Source organism: Phyllobates terribilis, unplaced genomic scaffold (genome assembly GCF_046119375.1).
Source record: "Phyllobates terribilis strain yellow unplaced genomic scaffold, ASM4611937v1 Scaffold_9__5_contigs__length_417890890, whole genome shotgun sequence".
In the NCBI taxonomy this organism is placed as follows: Eukaryota; Metazoa; Chordata; class Amphibia; order Anura; family Dendrobatidae; genus Phyllobates; species Phyllobates terribilis.
Window position 1 is genome coordinate 115,801,768 of NW_027362769.1, and position 19,305 is coordinate 115,821,072.

Sequence of the window (19,305 nt, forward strand, 5' to 3'; positions counted from 1 at the left end):
TCCATCCTGTAAGGAAGGACACACAGGGAAAGACGCATTATTACACCTCGGAGACATGAAGCTGAAGGAGCTGGAGAGCTGCCTGCAACAGGTGGATGGCTTTGAAAGTCCCAAGCTGCTGCTGGAGCAGTACCCTACTAGAGCTCACATTGCAGGTGAGTGATGCTTCTTGGTGGATGATGAATCTGTGTAGTAGCAAAGCATGCCCCCCCTCCTCCTGCTCCGCGCGCCCCTCCTCCTGGTCCGCGCGCCCCTCCTCCTGCTCCGCGCGCCCCTCCTCCTGCTCCGCGCGCCCCTCCTCCTGCTCCGCGCGCCCCTCCTCCTGGTCCGCGCGCCCCTCCTCCTGGTCCGCGCGCCCCTCCTCCTGGTCCGCGCGCCCCTCCTCCTGGTCCGCGCGCCCCTCCTCCTGGTCCGCGCGCCCCTGCTCCTGGTCCGCGCGCCCCTCCTCCTGCTCCTGCTCCGCGCGCCCCTCCTCTTGCTCCGCGCGCCCCTCCTCTTGCTCCGCGCGCCCCAGGCTATGTTCACACACACATTGTGTTTTGCTGCATATTTTGCAGCAGATTTTTATGCAAATTTTCAGCGGCGTTTTGCAGTACCGGCAAAGTCTATGAGAAACCAGAATCCTCTGTTCACACATGTTGCTTTTTGTTTGCTGCATATTTTCTGCCTTGCTTGCGTATTCTGCATATTTGCTTCTTGTCATTTCTGCAGTGACTGCGCACTGCTGACGCCCCCCTCTCCCTCCACTCCTCATTCTTAGGATTTGGCTGCTAAAATTTCCTCAAAAGTCAAACATTTGTAGTTCACATATTTTGGTTAAAGGGAACCAGTCATTCCCCAAATGCTCTTCACTTGCAAATATAGGGTTAATCTGCAGGTTAGTCGCATCACAGCGTTTACTGAAATTGTGGCTACCAAGAGAAAATTAACTTTCTCCCTCTGGGCAGCCAGTGGCTTTCAGTCATAGAGGCACGGCCGGAGTGGCTACAGTTACTGGTCACAGCATTGTGAGCGGCACCTGTAACCACACGCCGGCATTTTGATTGACCGCTCACTCTGCAGCATAACTGTCCAGAGTAAGCTGACAGTCAAAGTGCCGGTGTGGGCTTACAGCCGCTACTCACAATGCTGTGACCAGTAACTGTAGCCACTCCAGCCGTGCCTCTATGACTGAAACCCACCAGTTCTCAGGAGGAATAAAGTTAATATCAGTAAGCAGGCCAGGCCGCATTGTAACTCTATTAACATTTGGGGACATGACTGGAACCCTTTAAAGCACCACTCCATCGTTTGCTTGTTTTTCAGTGCTGGAGTGCTGCTTCTAAGCTAAGGTTCCTGTCTTATACTCACCCTCCAGCGTCTTCACCTTTTTTCGGCGCCGATCCCGTGGCGCCATCTTGTGACCACAGAGGCTGCATCACAAGCGCTCAATGCTAGGCTGTAAGAGCCAATACGAGGGTCTCAGACTTGTATTGAGTTCCAGCAAACACCGCAGCGATCCGGCAGGTCACAAACTGCTGGAGAGTGACGGGAACAATGGTGAAGATGGCGGCAGGTAAGTGTCAGACTAGGTGCAGTGACCTTAGCTTAGTAGCTCCACTCCAGCACTGCCAGAATGTAAAACACTGGAGTTTAACCCATTAAGGACGCAGCCAGTTTAAAAAAAATAATAATAATAATTCAGTTTTCTTTTTTTTTTCCATCTCTTCTGTCATCTGCCATAACATTCAACAGCCATTTTTCTTTCGACAGACACAGGACGGCTTCTTTTTTTTTTTTTTTTTTTACAGGATGAGTTTTGCTTTTAAATTACACCATTCATTTTAACATATGATGTACTGCAAAATTGGGGGATGGGGATTTCAAGTACAGGTAATTGGTGAAAAATAATAAAATAAACACAACTCCAGGGCTGTAGATGCCTCTGCTTACATGGCCATCACCAGATTTCCTTTACCAACACTCACGTAGTTTCCTGGAGTGTCAGGGATGTATGTTTGCTATTAGTTGTGTATATATTATTGGTTCTGTATTTCTTTCCAGCCTGTATGCTGTATACCATCCACAACACATTTGGAGACATTGAAGATAAAGTAATTGCAGATCTGGGCTGTGGGTGTGGAGTGCTCAGCATTGGGGCAGCCGTTTTAGGTGCTGGGTAAGTACTAATGAAGTTTATTCACCTCAGCAGCACTCGGTTTCAGTCAAGGTGGCGGTGCCGGTGCTGGTTCAGTCACCGTTCTGAGTGTACAGAGTGGCCGCTGTAACTGTGCCCCTGGCCCTCACTGACCCTAGCTCTGCATTAGGGTCAGAATTTTGGCATGAAACCTTTGATGAATCAAGCCCCATGTTTCTGCAAAAAATGAAAAAGTATGGAGACATGTCCACATTTTGTGACTGGCCAAACTCTCACCCCACTCTCATCATGGGGGATTTTAACATACCCATTGATAAGTCTCTTTCCCCATCTGCCTCTCATCTTCTTTCTCTAACCTCATCCGGCCTCTCACAGCTTACCAACTCTCCTACACATGAAGACGGGAAGACTCTGGACTTGGTATTCTCACGACTCTGCTCGCTGCATGACTTTACTAACTCCCCTCTACCACTCTCTGACCACAACCTTCTTTCCTTCTCTGTCAAGAACGGTCTCCTCACCCGGGACACCCCCACTTACCATACACACAGAAATCTACGTGCCATTAATACCCAGCAACTGCTGAACAATCTACAGTCATCTTTAGCCCCCATCTCCTGTCCAGACTCAGCATTGTCACACTATAACAACACATTGTGGAGTGCCCTGGATGAAGCAGCACCTGCTACAAGCAGAATAAGCCGGCATAAACGGCAGCCCTGGCACACAATGCAGACATGTTTTCTCCAGCTCTGCTTAAGGTGTGCTGAGCATCTGTGGAGAAAATCACTTTCAGCAGAAGACTTCATCCACTATAAGTTAATGCTCAAAACTTATAACTCTGCTCTCCATCTGGCTAAACAAGTCTACTTTACCACTCTCATCACATATCTAGCCAACAATCCTAAACGACTCTTATTTCCTACAAAAAATCAATCATATCCGTCAAGACATTCTTGCACAATCCCCTCAGAGTCTGGATCCCCTTCCCTCCCGCACCTCAAGTTCACTTTCCATCTTTGAGCCGGTCACAGAAGAAGTGACCAGACTCCTCGCTTTTTCTCGCCCTACAACCTACCCACCTAACTAAAATATTTAACCTCTCTCTTTCTTTAGGTATCTTTCCCTCTTCATTCAAGCATGCCATCATAACCCTTTTACTGAAAAAGCCATCTCTGGACCAGAACTGCACTGCTAAGTACAGACTGGTCTCTAATCTTCCCTTCATCTCTAAACTCCTGGAACGCCTAGTCCACTCCGTTCTAATCCGCTATCTCTCAGATAACTCTCTCCTCGACCCTCTACAATCTTGTTTCCGCTTTTTACACTCGACTGAAACTGCCCTCACTAAAGTCTCTAATGATCTACTAACAGCTAAATCTAATGGTCACTGCTCCCTGCTGATTCTCCTGGATCTCTCTGCCGCATTTAACACTGTGGATCACCAGCTCCTCCTCACTATTTACTGCACTATAGGCCTCAAGGACACCGCTCTCTCCTGGTTCTCCTCCTATCTCTCTGACTGCTCCTTCATGGTATATTTTGCCGCCTCCTCTTCCTCTAAATTTCCCCTTACTATCGGGGTTCCACAAGGATCAGTCCTAGGTCCCCTCCTCTTCTCCTAGTATACTGCCCCTATTGGACACACCATCAGCAGATTTGGTTTCCAGTATCATCTCTATGCTGATGACACCCAACTATACGCCTCTTCACCTGACATCACCCCCACTCTAATACAAAATACCAGTGATTGTCCACTGTCTCTAACATCATGTCCTCCCTGTATCTGAAACTGAATCTCTCCAAAACTGAACTCCTTGTTTTTCCTCCCTCTACTAACCTACCTATACCTGACTTTTCAATTTCCTTGGGTGGCGTCACCATAACCCCCAAGCAGCAAGCTCGCTGTCTTGGAGTCATATTTGGCACACAACTTTCCTTTATTCCCCATATTCAATCACTCACTTGCTCATGTCACCTGCACCTTAAAAACATCTCCAGAATCTGACCTTTTCTCACCTTTGATACTGCAAAAACTCTATTGCTCTTATTCACTCTCGTCTGGACTACTGCAACTCTCTTCTGAATGGTCTCCCTAAACAAACTCTCTCCTCTCCAGTCCATTCTGAATGCAGCAGCCAGGGTCGTATTTCTATCAGGCCGCTTCACCGACGCCTCTACCCTGTGCCAGTCATTGCACTGGTTACCCATTCACCACAGAACACAATACAAACTCCTCTCTCTCACCCACCAAGCTCTCCACAGTTCTGCACCGCCCTATATCTCATCCCTCATTTCTGTCTATCGCCCCTCCCGTGCCCTCCGTTCTGCAACTGATCTAAGACTAACATCCTCCTTAATCCGAACCTCGCACCTCCGTCTCCAAGACTTCTCTCGTGCCGCACCAGTTTTCTGGAATGCACTACCCTAAACAATCCGACTAATATTTAGTCCCCATGTCTTCAAATGTGCTTTAAAAACACATCTGTTTGGACAAGCCTATCACCTCAACTCACCAACCTAACTCTCCCCTGTCCCCTCCTAAATATTAATCTTAATCTGCCCCTGCGTATTCATCTGTCTCCACATCCTCCATGCACCCATTAGCACACGGTAACTGCCCTTAGACAGATAGAGTTATATTATATGTATTATATAATAAAAAAGAACAACAAAGTAACAATGAAAAATAGGACCTCATAAGTAATAAGGGGCATAACACTAAACATTAGGAAAGCAAAAGAGGGAACATAAGTGTTTCAAAAACCCCAGAATCAAACGTAGTTAGAACACCATATGTTGACTAAAAAAGGTGAATACTTTATTTGAATATTTAAAAAGACATAAATACTATAAATGACATAACATGGGCATATGAGGCAACAGAGGGTAGATAGAGACACAGCTGGTATCAAATTTACACTGGACCTATAATAGGTCACATAGTCCAACCCATACAATCCATTGATCACAACAAAAGTGTGCAGGAAAAGTTATAGTAACATAAATCATAGGACCTGTATCAGGTCAGATATAGACCGTCATCAAAAATCCTGCAACACACAGAAAATACAAGTATCCCATGGATAAGGTTAAATAAGACATACTTAGTGAAGGTAAAAGGATAACCAGCAGTGCCAGGGGAACCCCCGACACGTGTTTCCGTACTTCCTCAGGGGGCCGGTATTCACCTTTTTTAGTCAACATACGGTGTTCTAACTACGCTTTATTCTGGGGTTTTTGAAACACTTATGGTCCCTCTTTTGCTTTCATAATAAAAAAGAAGTGGATGTCTGAATGAGGTCCTAGACATGAACAAGGTCACAGCTTAGTTGGGACGGTTTTGCCTTCTTTTAACAGTGTTGCCCCAGTGTGAGATCGTGATAGGCCGGGTATTATCTGCTTTTTCTTCTTCCTCCTCCTGTCTGGCAGGTTGTGCATAGGATTTGACATAGATGAAGATGCACTGGACATATTTAGGACAAATGCTGAAGAATTTGAGCTTCCAAATGTTGATTTGGTCCAGTGTGACGTCTGCTCGCAGCCATCTACCAGCTTAGAGAAATCTGTGGATACGGTCATAATGAATCCTCCTTTTGGTACAAAACATAATAAAGGTGGGATTCCTGGTGTGTGATACTTCTCGGCACGTTCTCCATTGTAAGAAGGATGACACTGTCAGGAAACCTCTGGTTACATCCAAAAGGGATTGATCTGCAGCAACAGATTTGTATGTGGAAAATCCTCTGCTTATTACAGCATTGTGGATGAGATTGTCAGGCTGTAGCACAAATTCAACTCTGTCTTTGCACATTATGATTTTACAATATTTCTGGTTTCACCTTGGCCTTGAGCATCTGTGTAAAATAAAGTGTAGCAGAGTCATTTATGCTGCAGTCCCAGGTGAAAGCACAAATATTGTACAATCAATGGGCATAGATGTTGTGGAAAACCGTTGAAAAACTTGACATTGTGTCACATGACTATTCTCAATTATTAAATTTCAAGTTTTCAATTGACTTTTTCTATCTGCTGTTTTTTTTTCCCTGCAATTCCAGCCTTTATCTCCTTCTAAATGAGTTCTGCACCTACTGTGTAGAGATACAGCAGAGCGGAGTTATGTATCATTACAAACACTTCCAGATCTGATGTCACAGCAGTCAGTGTGTGTCTGTGAGATGATATCTGGAAGTATTTAAAAATGATATAAGTTTCCCAGTTCAGGGAAGAGAAGGATTGTGCGAATCCTTTTGTTTCAGCAGGAAGAAAAGGTACTACCATACCAGTCTGGTAGCTCACTCTGTGATTTTTTTTTTTTTTTAAAAAAATGCTAAATTAATTCCATGATGTGTATGTGAAAAAAGGTTAAATACATATAATATACACGGAATCAAATAAGCTGGTACAGTGTGGAAAGGACCCTGCCCATGTGGGCTTACAATCTATGGAGCAATGGGTTGGGGGGTGGTAGTGAGGTAGCAGCAGGGTTATTGTAGACTTTCCTGAAGATTCCAAATGTGAAAAATAATCTGACGTGTTGGGGAGCAGAAGGCCAGAGAATGGGGTTTGCATGGGTGAAGTCTTGGAGGTGATTGGGTGAGGAACGTATGAGGGTGGAGGAGGTCTAATGGGGTCTGGATATTATGTGTTGGGACGTATAGGAAGAGTAGTTTACATATGTGCAAGTGGTTTTTTTTTTTTGTTTGTTTTTTTCAGATGGATTTCTCTTGGAACCCACATTTGGGGGAAAAAAATGCATATACACAGCAATAGCAAAACGGCTTGCTATGCTTATGTGCTGTATTTTGTAACTTTTTTTAAGCAGTTCAGGCTTCAAAAATAGTGAATTGGCTTAGAGAAGTGACCAGACCCTCCTTCAGGCAGCCTTCGCTTAGATGCGATCACAATGTTATTCGGACTTAGGAAACCATTGGCAAAGTTTTTCTTAAAGGATCTTCTGCTTCAAAAACTATGCTGAGGTCTGAAAGGCCTCGTATGCACATTACATTAATGGAACAGTACAGGCCGGGTGTAGGAAAGCGGCGTCCCGGGAGTTTAGAGCAGCCACCCCACCTAAGCATATCGTCAATTACTAAAAATATTCCTAAAATGTTGAATATTTTTACTCTGTTGTAAAATATGGAGTGTGACCACCGCCCAATGGAACCTGACTGGTTATCTAACATTGCTTCCATTAGGCATGGACATGACGTTCCTGAAGAATGCGCTGCAGATGGCGAGAACGTCCGTGTATTCACTGCATAAAACATCTACAAGAGAAGTATGTGTGTATAAGACATGTGTCCTGTACAGTGAAACGTAGTCAGAAAGGTCCAAGAGCAGGTCTGTCTTATGTAGAAACATCATCTTATTCTCTTTCCAGCATATTCTAAAGAAAGCTGCAGATTGGAAGGTGAAGATGGAAGTAATAGCTGGTAAGCACTTCCCAAATATAGTGAGTATCAGTCATCTCTCTCATTCCAAAATATTTTTTTTAAATAAATTTTATTTAAACATTTAACAAACAGATAAGTTGACAATCACATCCTTTCAAAATTTCCCCGTAACTCCCACCCCGCCGGCTCTTTTGACCCTTTACAGCCTGTGACGTATTAGTACACACAGGCTTTAATCCGGCGCTGAGCCCACACTGAACCGGGCACATGTCAGCTGATTCTTACAGCTGACATGTGCCCGCAACAGCCGCCAGTGGAATCGCGATCCACCCGCGGCTGTTAACTTGTTAAATGCTGCTGTCAATCTCCGACAGCGGCATTTAACATGCGCTTCTGGGAAGCGCGTCCTAAGCCCTGTCCATCGGCGACCCCGTCACGGGTCACCGATGGGCGTGCATGACAACCCTGGGTCTGCAGCAGACACCTGCGGTTGTCATGAGCTGGTCGCTATGAGCGCCACCTAGTGGTCAGCGCTCATAGCACAGGATCATTTCTGCTGCATACAGGGGATCTGCTGATCCCCTGTATGTAGCAGAGGTGATCGAACAGTTGCCGCTTCTAGTCTCCTATGGAGACTATAGAAGCAAGCAAAAAGTGAAAAAAGTGTTTAAAAAAAAAAAGAAAGTTTAAAATCACCCCCCTTTCGCCCCATTAAAAATAAAATTAAAAAAAAAAAACCCCTAAACATATTTGGTATCGCCGCGTTCAGAATCGCCCTATCAATATAAAAAAATAATCCGATCGGTAAACGGCGTAACGATAAAAAAATTCTAAAAGCCAGAATTACGTTTTTTGGTCGCCGCAAAATTGCAATAAAATGCAATAATGGGCGATCAAAACATCAGATCTACCCCAAAATGTTAATAAAAAAGTCAGCCCGGCACGCAAAAAATAAGCCCTCACCCAGCCCCAGACTCCAAAAAATGGAGAAGCTACAGGTCTTAGAAAATTGCGCTTTTTTTTTTACCAAATTTTGGGAAAAAATTTCACCACTTAAATAAAAAAAGAACCTATACATGTTTGGTGTCTACAAACTCGTAATGACCTGGAGAATAAGAATGGCAGGTCAGTTTTAGTATTCAGTGAACGTGGTAAAATAAAAATAAAATACAACTGTGGTATTGCACTTTTTTTGCAATTTTACCGCACTTGGAATTTTTTCCCATACACGATATGGTAAAACTAGTAGTGACATTGAAAAGTACAACTTGTCCCGCAAAAAAAAAGCCTTCACATGGCCATATTGACCAAAAAATAAAAACGCTATGGCTCTGGGAACAAGGGGAGCAAAAACGAAAAATTCCAAGGTTGCGAAGGGGTTAAAAAATATATATTTTTTAAAGTATATTCTATTGTAATATACTTAGCACAACAATAAAGTCATTAAATTAAAATTTGTCAGTTTTCTCCTAACTGTTCCCGAGCTTTTTTTTTTTTTTTTCTTCTTCGTCAGACAGACGGTTTCAGAGACAAGACCACTAAAGAAAAAGGCCCTTAATAGGGTGACACTAATAGGGCAGTAATGCAGTATAGAGAACCATGTGAGCTGCACACCCTCACTAAATAGAAATACCTTTGTCTGGAACTTGGATTTAAAAAAAAAAAAAAAAAGTTAGTTGTACAGTAGAAACCATGGCAACTTTAACCTGGTGACAAGTTCCCTTAAATATGGGTCTCTTGTTTTGCAGAGCTCAGATATGATTTGCCAGCTTCATACAAGTTCCACAAGAAGAAGTCTGTAAGTGGTCTGCTGGTGACAATGGTCCTGCCTGAAGGACGCCAGTACATTCTGTAAATGGTGCACAGAAAAAAAAAAAAAGCCCCCGCCTTCAAGACTTGTGTTTTTCATTGCAGTCCTTGTGAGGGGCAGGCTGGAATAAGAGATAGGGACTGGTGTAAAGAACATAGTCTTGTAGGGCCCCCCTATCCCTCCCCTCAAACACAGACCATTAAAAAGGATGAGTGGACGCAGTTGCAGTCTGCTTTAATTATCTATTTGGATGAAATGGCACAAAAAGATGACATTAGACCAATAACCAGATAGTTGGGGAGAGGAGCAAGTAGATACAATAGCCGGAGAATTTAACAAGCCACGTATACTACTATTTAATAGGGGGGGGGGGGGGGGCACTGTCTTCTGCACCAGTCACCTTCCAATGTTATAGTAGTGCCAGAATAATTCTAAATAGATTTATCCTCCCCCCCCCCCCCTTCCTCCTTGTAATTAAGGAAAAGGATTGGGGCAGTGGTGTACTGCAAACACTCCCACTCTGACATCTTAGAGCAGGGGGTGCAATGACATCACTACAGCGCGCCCTCTGTGCTGAACACTGCAGGAGGGTAAGAAGATGCACTGCAGGCAGGTGGGGGACAAGGAGAGGTGAGTATTTGCTTATTTTTAATGTGGAGCCTATAATACTGTATGGAAAACACTGGGGGGTTGGTAGAATACTGTATGGAGGACAGTGTGGTACCATAACTGTATAGGGGCACATCATAACTATAGAGGACTTTGTGGGGGTGCCATTACTGTATGGAGGACTGTGTGGGAGGGCACCATAACTATGGAGGGCTGTGCTGTGATTACCATTGGGGCATCATACTGTCAGGGGTCACCATACTATGCTGTGGATGTGTACAGTAGGGTTATACCATGTGGGCATCATACTGTTTTTTTTTGGGGGGGGGGGGGGGGCACTGTTGGTATTGTACTTTATGGGGGTAATGAAAGGCCAATCTAGGGAGCTTCAATAGCTGGTAAGTTTAGTAAGGCAGGGTTCCCCAACTCCAGTCCTCAAGGCCCACCAATAGGTCATGTTTTTAGGATTTCCTTACCATTACACAGGTGATGCAATTATCACTTTAGCAGTACTAAGGTAATCCTGAAAACATGGCCTTTTGGTGGGCTTTGCGGACTGGAGTTGGGGAACCCTGTTGTAAGGGATGCAAAATTGAGCTAAAAAAAATAAATAAATAAAAAAATAGCAGGATAAAAAGTATTTCTGCACTCTCTGGAATACAACACGATTATTGGTAATAGAATAGTAGTTTTATTGTCAGTGTTTCAGAGTTCACAGACTCCTTCCTCTGGACAATCCTACAACTGTATGGTCGTCGTGAGGAAGGAGTCAGTGAACTCTGAACTACGTTGACAATAAACCTACAATTCTATTACCAATATTTGTGTTGTATTAAGTTTTCAGAACTTCTGTTGTGAGGCCCTATGATTTCTGTGTTTGCCCCTGAATGGGTGGAATAATTCTAGTATTTACATATAAAGCTGCCACATATTGGCTCCTGAAGTATAGCCATGCATTAAATCAGACTTGTGGCAAGGCTGTTTCTACAGATGGGTGTGAATAGATTGAGGAAATAAAACTACAACCCACTTAGTAATTTGTTTTTATTGATTATTGTGATAGATCCATGTTAAGTACAACTGTGTCCTCTATACAGAAAACCTGGAAGAAATTCTTGATTAGGGTTTAAAAAACAAAAACATAAATATAAAACCTGTTTAAGTGCCGTTCATTGTAACATAAAAAAAGAAAAAAAAATCATCTTCTTGCAGGTTGACATCGAAGTGGACTTCATCAGATTCTCGTTTCACTGACACGTTATCTGAAGACTTAAAATAGGCAAAGTTTTTGTATTTTCAGTTTTCTAAAAAAGAAAAAAAAAAGAAGAAGGTTTCCAATCAGAAGACTTAAACTCTGCAGCTTATTGATCTTCAGTTTTCTGCTGCTTTGGTTCTGGTTCATCTGTGGTCTTGTCCTCCAGTTGCCTTTTCTTTGTACTTTCTGGAGATTCTGTCCCATTTTTAGCATCGGCGGACTCTGAAATGCGTAGAGCGAAGTTACAATTAAGAAAACAAGAACATTGGAAAAGACATTCACGAGGACACCGATTGGGTTTGCAATTTCAGCAGTGCCTATAAACAGACTATAAATGGCATACCCTAAACCTCCATGGTTTTTGCGATTAATTATTGAAGGACACACAATAGTGGAGGTTTGTAAAAATACCTGGTCCACAGAGAACAGCCAGGAAGCCATGGGCATAAGCCAATTCTGTATATAATGTCTACATGTTATATAGCAATTAAAAAGTACCTTCCATCTCCTCTTCGTCACTGCTGTCAAATTTCTTCTTTTTCCCCTGGAACTGTATCTTCTTTCTGGATGAATCATTGTTTCTTCCACCCCTTCCCTTACCTTTAGGCTTCTTCCCACCTGCAAATATATAACAGTCAGTCACAGATGTGCTACATGCAAACATTACAAGAGCACTAGGCAGCAAGAAAGTCCTTATACCCTGGATTTTTGTACAGAACAGTCACCAAATATGTCAGCTAAATATTTTCTACCCTCCTTAGCAAACTCCACAAGGGCCATTTAGCAATCAGATTTGAGTAAGGTCTCGTGCACCCACCCAACCCATATCCTCGTACAACAAAGCCACAGGCACTCGGCATGCCGTCATATGGTGCTCTGTACAGAACCTACCCAGGCAAAAACAATGGCTTGTAATTCCCACTGAAGTCTCAGGCCAAGTTCACACAGTATGTACATGCTGTGGTTTCCCCACTGCATATTTATATGCAGAAAATCCAAGGTATATAAAAGTTCAAGCAAAGTGGATAAGATTTTATATATGACATCCACACTGTTGGGGGTAGGGTAGATTATACACTGATGAAATTGACCGGCGGGGCAGTTTTGTATTGCACAGCATGTTAATTTCTCTTGTGGTATATATGCATTTTATTTGCAGCTTTTCCTCTACACTTGAATGAGATGCTTATGTGGTTAACTGGAATTGAAATTGTTTATTCAGGATTTTATTTTTTCCTTATTATGGGTTTAAAATTCAAACAGGCAGTTGGCAACTATGTGCCTAATCTACCCGTCACTGAGTGCTCTTTTTGGCAATTAAAGCTGCTCAACAAACAGAGCAGCGCTTCCTCTTCTGGGCAGCTGTCGACATGCTGATTTGACAGCTGGCTCCCCGCAGTTAGGTAACGGGGAGCCAGCAGTCAAGTCACTCTGAGCACATCGGAAGAGAAGCTGCTGTTCTATTGACGCAACATCAGTGGAAACTGGTGACTGGGCAGCAGTCTAATTAAGAAACATGACCATCAGTGTTATAAAAGCTAGAAAAAAAATTGAGCTAACAGGAAAGTTTCCAAAACAAAAAGTAGTTTAAATTTAAACACAACTTAAAAAAAATAAATAATCAAAAGACCACCACACCAAGATCCACAAGTAACTTAATGAATGGTGAATAGTAGGAAACTGTTGGAGCTCCAATGCAAAGTTGCAAATGGCATACAACAATGCCAAAGAACACAGCTGTGATAGATATTGTACACTTGTCATGAGCCATAAAATAACCTGACAGGCTCCCCTGCCCCCCTCATGTTTATTGTATTGATATGTACTTTATAATGTCAGCAGTTTTCCACAGTTTTTTTTATGTATTGTTTTTGTACACTGCAGCCATTCAAGGGGTTGAGCAGCAGCCTGGACCAGTGATGAAACAGGAGGCAAGTGTCAGACCACCTTAGACCCCCTGAAGGCACCATACTGAAGCTGTAGTCACAGATCTCAGCATTCCCTTATTGCACCCCAGCTAAAAAGCATTAAGAGCTTAGAAAAAAATATAAATTATATACATACACACACACACCTATACATAGCGCAGGCAAGCATGCCCTGTAGACATTGACTTACCTTTTCCTTTCCATCTATTATAAGATTCTTGTTGATCTTCCATGATTTTCTTTAATGCAGTCTTCTCCACATCACCCTCAAGAAGTTCCCAGTTCACAGCCTTCTGTTTCAGCTGTAGGTCATCATCATTAGCAGCTTTGGCCTTATCCAATGCTTCTTTTGCATTGCTTTTAAATAATATGATTCCCTTTGAGGGGAGAAGACAAAAAAATATATAAAATGTAAAATAGAATATATGCAAATGTGTATATAATCTTTCATATATATTTAATTTAAAAAAAAATTAAAATACTTATCTGCTTAATAAAAAGTGTCCATTTACCTCCTTGGCTCCCCTGCTAAAATCAATCCATTTTATTTCCCCGTGCTGCTGGAATAAATCATGAACGTCTTCTCTGGATGTCATGTTGTCCAGTTCGCCTGAGAATTTTAGGAGGCAGCCCATCTGTTCATCTAAGGATTTCTGTAAAATACGGAGAATGTTAGCAAGGTGCATTAAAGGGTAAGGCCATGTTCACATGGAGTTATACACATGGCTTTTGTCACAGATTCTGCACCAAAATGCACATAACGCATTAGATCTGTTGGCAACAAGCTTCCCATTCATTTGGATGACGCTGCCCCTATACTACACATCTGTAACCTAAATAATTAAGTACGGTAGCACTTTTTATATGCACTTTGATGTATCAATTTAACTTGTAAATTACTAGGCAGTGCAGAACTGTGTTCTCTTCTGCTGACGGATCAGCGATTTGAAACCGCAAATTTATGACCGATCATGCAAGTGTTCTGTATTGCACCACAGCATTTAGGAAAGTCACTTGTATATAAAAATAAAAAATCCAAAATGTATATATACCATCTCAGCTTCCTCTGCTTGCTTCTGAGCATCAGCTTTCTCCCTGGAAAAAAATAAATAAATTAAATAAAATGCCATCTGGAGCTACGGTCAGGCTGTAATGCAGCAATATGCAGATCCCATATCCAAGAAGCGGTCAACTTAAAAAGTGTCCACATTTGAAGCATCAAGTTTACAAAGACGGCAGGAGCAACAGAGGAAGGTTGTATTTGCATCCTTTCCAACAAAAATTGTTTAAGAACTATTTATATGACTACACTCATTACAATATAAGCTGGCTCTAGTTTAGGATTTACTCATTTCCCAGTAATAAAGAGTATTATTTCCAAGACTAGAAAGAAAAAAAAAAAAACAATCCTGACATTTACTCACTGTTTGGATTTTGCTTTGGCTTCAGAATGTTTGTGCTTTCTTTCTTCATTCTTCTTAGTAAAATATTCATCCCTGTGGAAAGAGAACGTGTCATAGCTCATACATATATATATATATATATATATATATATATATATATATATATATATATATATATATATATATATATATATATATATATATATATATTAAATTCTAGACCCAGTTCTGCATCCCCCCCACTTAGAGTAATAACCATTTACTAAAAAGAAGCCAAGAACTTTAGTCACAGATTGAACCTAAACATCTGGTTAAGGTGAGGAGGTCATTGGGGTCACAATAGGCCAGTATTCCTAGGCAGGCAAGGATCCATCATTGGGGAGACCTGAATTACTACATGTCCATGTGGTTTATAACCAGACCTGCATGAAACCTATATAATTGGTGACCAAAACCTTTAACCACTTCGCACCAGAGCCTGTTTTTGCCTTCGTGACCAGGTCAATTTTTTCAATTCTGACCAGTCACTTTATGAGGTAATTACTCTGGAACGCTTCAACAGATCCCCCTGATTCTGAGATTGTTTTTTCGTGCCATATTGTGCTTCATGATTGTGGTAAAGTTTCTTAGATATCACTTGCGTTTATTTGTGAAAAAAAAAATTAAATCGGAAATTTGGCAAAAATTTTGAACATTTTGCAATTTTCAAACTTTGAATTTTCATGCCCTTAAATCAGAGCGATATGTCACACAAAATAGTTAATAAATAAGATTTCCCACATGTCTACTTTACATCAGCACAATTTTGGAATTAAATTTTTTTTTTTGTTAGGGAGCTATAAGGGTTAAAAGTTGACCAGCGATTTCTCATTTTTCCAACAAAATTTACAAAAACATTTTTTTTTTTTTAGGGACCACATCTTATTTGAAGTCACTTTGAGAGGTCTTTATGACAGAAAATACCCAAAAGTGACACCATTATAAAAACTGCACCCCTCAAGGTGCTCAAAACCACATTCAAGAACTTTATTAACCCTTCAGGTGTTATGGGAATTTTTGGAAAGTGGAAGAAAATAATATTTAACTTTTTTTCACAAAAATGTTACTTTAGACCCAATTTTTTTATTTTCACAGGGGTAACAGGAAAAAAAATGGAATACACAATTTGTAGTGCAATTTCTCATGAGCGTGCTGATACCCCATATCTGAGGAAAAACCACTGTTTGGGCGCACGTTAGGGCTTAGAAGAGAAGGAGCGCCATTTGACTTTTTGAATGTAAAATTTGTTTGAATAATTAGCGGACGCCATGTTGCATTTGGGGAGCTCCGGATGTGCCTAAACAGTGGAAACCCCCTACAAGTGCCACCATTTTGGAAACTAGACCTCTTAGGGAACTTATCTAGATGTGTGGTGAGCACCTTGCACCCCCAGTTGCTTCACAGAAGATTAGAATATTGAGCCGTCAAAAAAAAAAATTTCACATCTTTCCCCAAAAAAATGTTTTTCATCCCCTAATTTTGCATTATCATAAGGATAACAGGATAAATTCCACCTTGAAATTTGTTGTGCAATTTCTCCTGAGTACACAGATACCCCATATGTGGGGGAAAACCACTGCTTTGGTGTACGGCAGGGTTCGGAAGAGAAAGAAGCGCTATGTTGGCTGGGATAGGCAGCAGACACCATGTCACATTTGAAGAGTAGCTGACGTGCCGAAACCCCCACAAGTGACCCCATTTTGTAAACTACACCTCTCAAGGAATTCATCTAGGGAGTAGTGAGTATTTTTTAAATTTATACCATTGGGCAGTGAAGAAAATTATATTTTTACCACAAAAAAAAATGTTTTACCCTCAGATTTTACATTTTCACACAGGGCAATGGGTAAAAATGGTGCCAAAATGTGTCACACAATTTCTTCTAAAAGTGGCAATACCCCATATGTGGCTGTATCGTACCGCTCAGCCATACGGCGAGATCTGGGGGGGGGGACGGAGCGCTATTTGACAATTGGAGAACAAATTATTGTAGAATAGGCATTTGGATTTGGGAGCACAACATTTTCTGAATTTCTTTTGGGGGGCAAGGGCCATTTCGCTTTTCCAGAGCCTTTCTGCTACCAGTAACTTGGAATATTTTTAACAGATGACAGACCTGAGTGGGGACCAGCTTTTTTTGAGGACTGAGTCAAAGCTTTTATTGGGAACATTTTACGTAACATTTATCCGGCGCTCTAGGCTGAGCACTTACATCGGGGTTTCCCCACTTAATTTTCAAGTGATACAATTCAGAAGAAACCCCTGCGGGATCCATTCACTATAATGAGGCAGCAGAGTTACTCTGGACTCCGTCTGGCCTCTGTTTAGCGGTGTCCTTTTTTTCAGAAGTGCACAAAACTGGCCAACCGCACTTTGATGCACGCCTAAAACAAATGACACCGTGGGATCACAGGCCAGACGGCATCCACAGTGCCCTATATCTGCCTCATTACAGGGAATCTTCCGTCATAGGTTCCGTCTGAATCACGTATTTCAGAGTTTTACACGGAAACTCTGGTGTAAGTGCTCAGCGCAGAGCGCAGGATAAATGTGAGCAGAGCCTTACTGCGATCTTTGGGAGACATAATAAACAAATCAGTAGTAGGTGAAGAATTTGTTTTATTTTTTACGCCGTTCCTCATGCGGTATAAGTGACGAGATTACTTTATTCTTCGGGTCGGTGCGATTACAGAGATACCAGATTTATATCGGTTTTTATGACTGACCGCCGTCACACACTAAGACTTTTTTTGCAAAATCAAGTTTTTGCATCACCATATTTTGAGAGCTATAATTTTTCAATATTTTGTCCGACAGTCATGTGACTGCTTGTTTTTTTTCGGGACAAGTTGACATTTTTATTGGTACCATTTTTTGGGTACGTGACATTTTTTGATCATTTTACCTCCCAAAAAATGAAATAGAACAAAAACCTGTGTGGTAAAAGTGATAAGGCAGCATTATTCTTCGGGTCAGTACGTTTACAGCGATACTACACTTACTGTATATTTTTTTATGTTTTGGCGCTTTTACACAAAAAAAAAACAATTTATAGAAAAAAATTTTTTGTGTGGCGCCCCTGAGGGTTCGACCGCCACAGGGATGCTGCACTTCTCTAATGGAATGTAGCGTTCCTCCTCTGAGGTAAGGACAGTGTGATAGTAGTGACCCAACCTTTGCATCCAACACCACATTCTCCACCAGAGGGAGCTGTTATGAACCAGGTGCTGCTCCCCTGGTTACAGGGAGACTGGGGAAGACAAAGTGGTAGGAACCAGTTAGTGGGTATGCGTGGAGGACTTACACGTTAGTTGCACTTAGTGGATCCTGTGTGGGCCTGCAGGGGATGGAGACACGGCCCTAGTCCCTAGGCCTTGGGATGATGGGCAGGCGGGAGATAAGGAATATCTCAGCCCGGTCGAGGACCATGAGCAAGAAGGCCCGGGAGCTTTAGAGTGTGGCTCCACAGCAAATGGGTCCCGGGGAGGATGCAGACGGAGCGGAGTACGCCACCGGTCCTCGCCTACCTGATCTATTCAGAGGGATTCCGGCTGCAAGAGGGGTAAAGGCTCCCAACCTCGCACTCCAAGTCCTGTTTGGGAAAGCCCGGTAGGCCCTGAGGATCCCACCGGGCATCGGATGGAGAGGAATTGCCACCCGTGCCCTAGTCCTGAGAGGAGCTCAGAGGGATACCCGGCCTATCTACACACGCACAGACGGGAAAGGGAGAGGTCTGTAGTGCAGGAACACTCTGGTGTAGGGTCCCGACTGAATGCTGGACTTCCTCGGAGGTAGTCGGACCCCCGTCCTTGGTAGCCGCAAGACTCCGCGGGGAGCAGGGAGCCGCCTTCCCGCTGTCGTCTCTAAGAGAGTAAAGCCTTGGAAGTTCACCCCTATGGCCTCCGGACTGTTCATTATGAGCTATACCATGCGACGCGGTGCCCGTACTCCCCGCACTACTACCCTCTCCATCCTGTCTGCCTGCACTGAGGCCTTGCTCTGCCTGTGGGGAGCAGCGAGAACTTTGGCTGCCATGACACCAGGCCTCGGCGGACTGCAGCGGCGCTGGTGACCCTTCACCAGGCACCACAGGTGGCGTAGTCGTTAATTAAGCCACTCAACCCGGACAGGCCCACAACATCTTCCTTTTCATGTGACGGCCCTGAGCACGGGTCGGGTCCGGGCCACGGCTACATTCCATCTCTTCATCACAGGACCCGACCAGAGTCCCCTATCACCCAGGGTAAACTCAAAACTATAAGGGCTCTTTCGAGACTGAGGCGTCACATTTGCATCGCTTTATTCTGAGCTATAACTTTTATTTTTCGGTTGTTGGAGCTGTATGGTGGCTTTTTTTGCGGAATAAGATGACGTTTTCTGCGGTACCATTTTTATTTCCATTTTGCTTTTTGATCGCATTTTTTTTCCCCCACTTTGTTTGGCGATATGATGAAAAATCATAGTTTTTTTTGCTCCGTTTTTTATTTATTTTTTATTACGGTGTGCACAGAAGGAGTTAGTGTGACAGTTATATAGATCAGGTTGTTTCAGATGTGGCGATACCAAATAGGTGTACTTTTTTGTTTTTGCATAAATATATGGATTTATTGGTTTAATATTTTTTTTATTTATTTTGTGATTTTTTTAACAGTTTGAAAACATTTTTTTTTTTTTTTTTTTTAGACTTACCTTTTTACTTAGTCCTTGTATGGGACATTAATTTTTAAT

General features: G+C 42.6%; 2 protein-coding genes across 2 annotated transcripts in view; one reads left to right on the plus strand and one right to left on the minus strand.

The window, feature by feature from the left end:
- METTL5 (methyltransferase 5, N6-adenosine) lies at window positions 1-12,054 on the plus strand. The gene is made up of 7 exons (XM_073646978.1): window positions 1-155; window positions 2,044-2,158; window positions 5,570-5,754; window positions 7,336-7,418; window positions 7,521-7,572; window positions 9,282-9,331; window positions 11,165-12,054. The coding sequence occupies exons 1-7, from the start codon at window positions 56-58 to the stop codon at window positions 11,204-11,206; spliced, it is 627 nt and encodes a 208-aa protein (XP_073503079.1). The 5' UTR covers window positions 1-55; the 3' UTR covers window positions 11,207-12,054.
- Window positions 11,266-19,305, minus strand: part of SSB (small RNA binding exonuclease protection factor La) — a 24,945-nt gene continuing 16,905 nt past the window's right edge. Inside the window, exons 7-12 of the mRNA XM_073646977.1 lie at window positions 14,560-14,631; window positions 14,188-14,230; window positions 13,648-13,788; window positions 13,326-13,512; window positions 11,706-11,825; window positions 11,266-11,429 (exon numbers count right to left, since the gene is read on the minus strand). Coding sequence (XP_073503078.1) covers window positions 11,314-11,429; window positions 11,706-11,825; window positions 13,326-13,512; window positions 13,648-13,788; window positions 14,188-14,230; window positions 14,560-14,631 — 679 coding nt within the window. The 3' untranslated portion in view covers window positions 11,266-11,313. The remainder of the gene's footprint in view (window positions 11,430-11,705; window positions 11,826-13,325; window positions 13,513-13,647; window positions 13,789-14,187; window positions 14,231-14,559; window positions 14,632-19,305) is intronic.

What these genes read in the sequence shown, in the direction of transcription:
- METTL5 (XM_073646978.1), top strand. Translation starts at nt 56, where the DNA reads ATGAAGCTGAAGGAGCTGGAGAGCTGCCTGCAACAGGTGGATGGCTTT. An exon ending in GCAGCCGTTTTAGGTGCTGG is followed by an intron (nt 2,159 to 5,569) that starts GTAAGTACTAAT and finishes CCTGTCTGGCAG; the next exon opens with GTTGTGCATAGGATTTGACA. An exon ending in GAAGATGGAAGTAATAGCTG is followed by an intron (nt 7,573 to 9,281) that starts GTAAGCACTTCC and finishes CTTGTTTTGCAG; the next exon opens with AGCTCAGATATGATTTGCCA.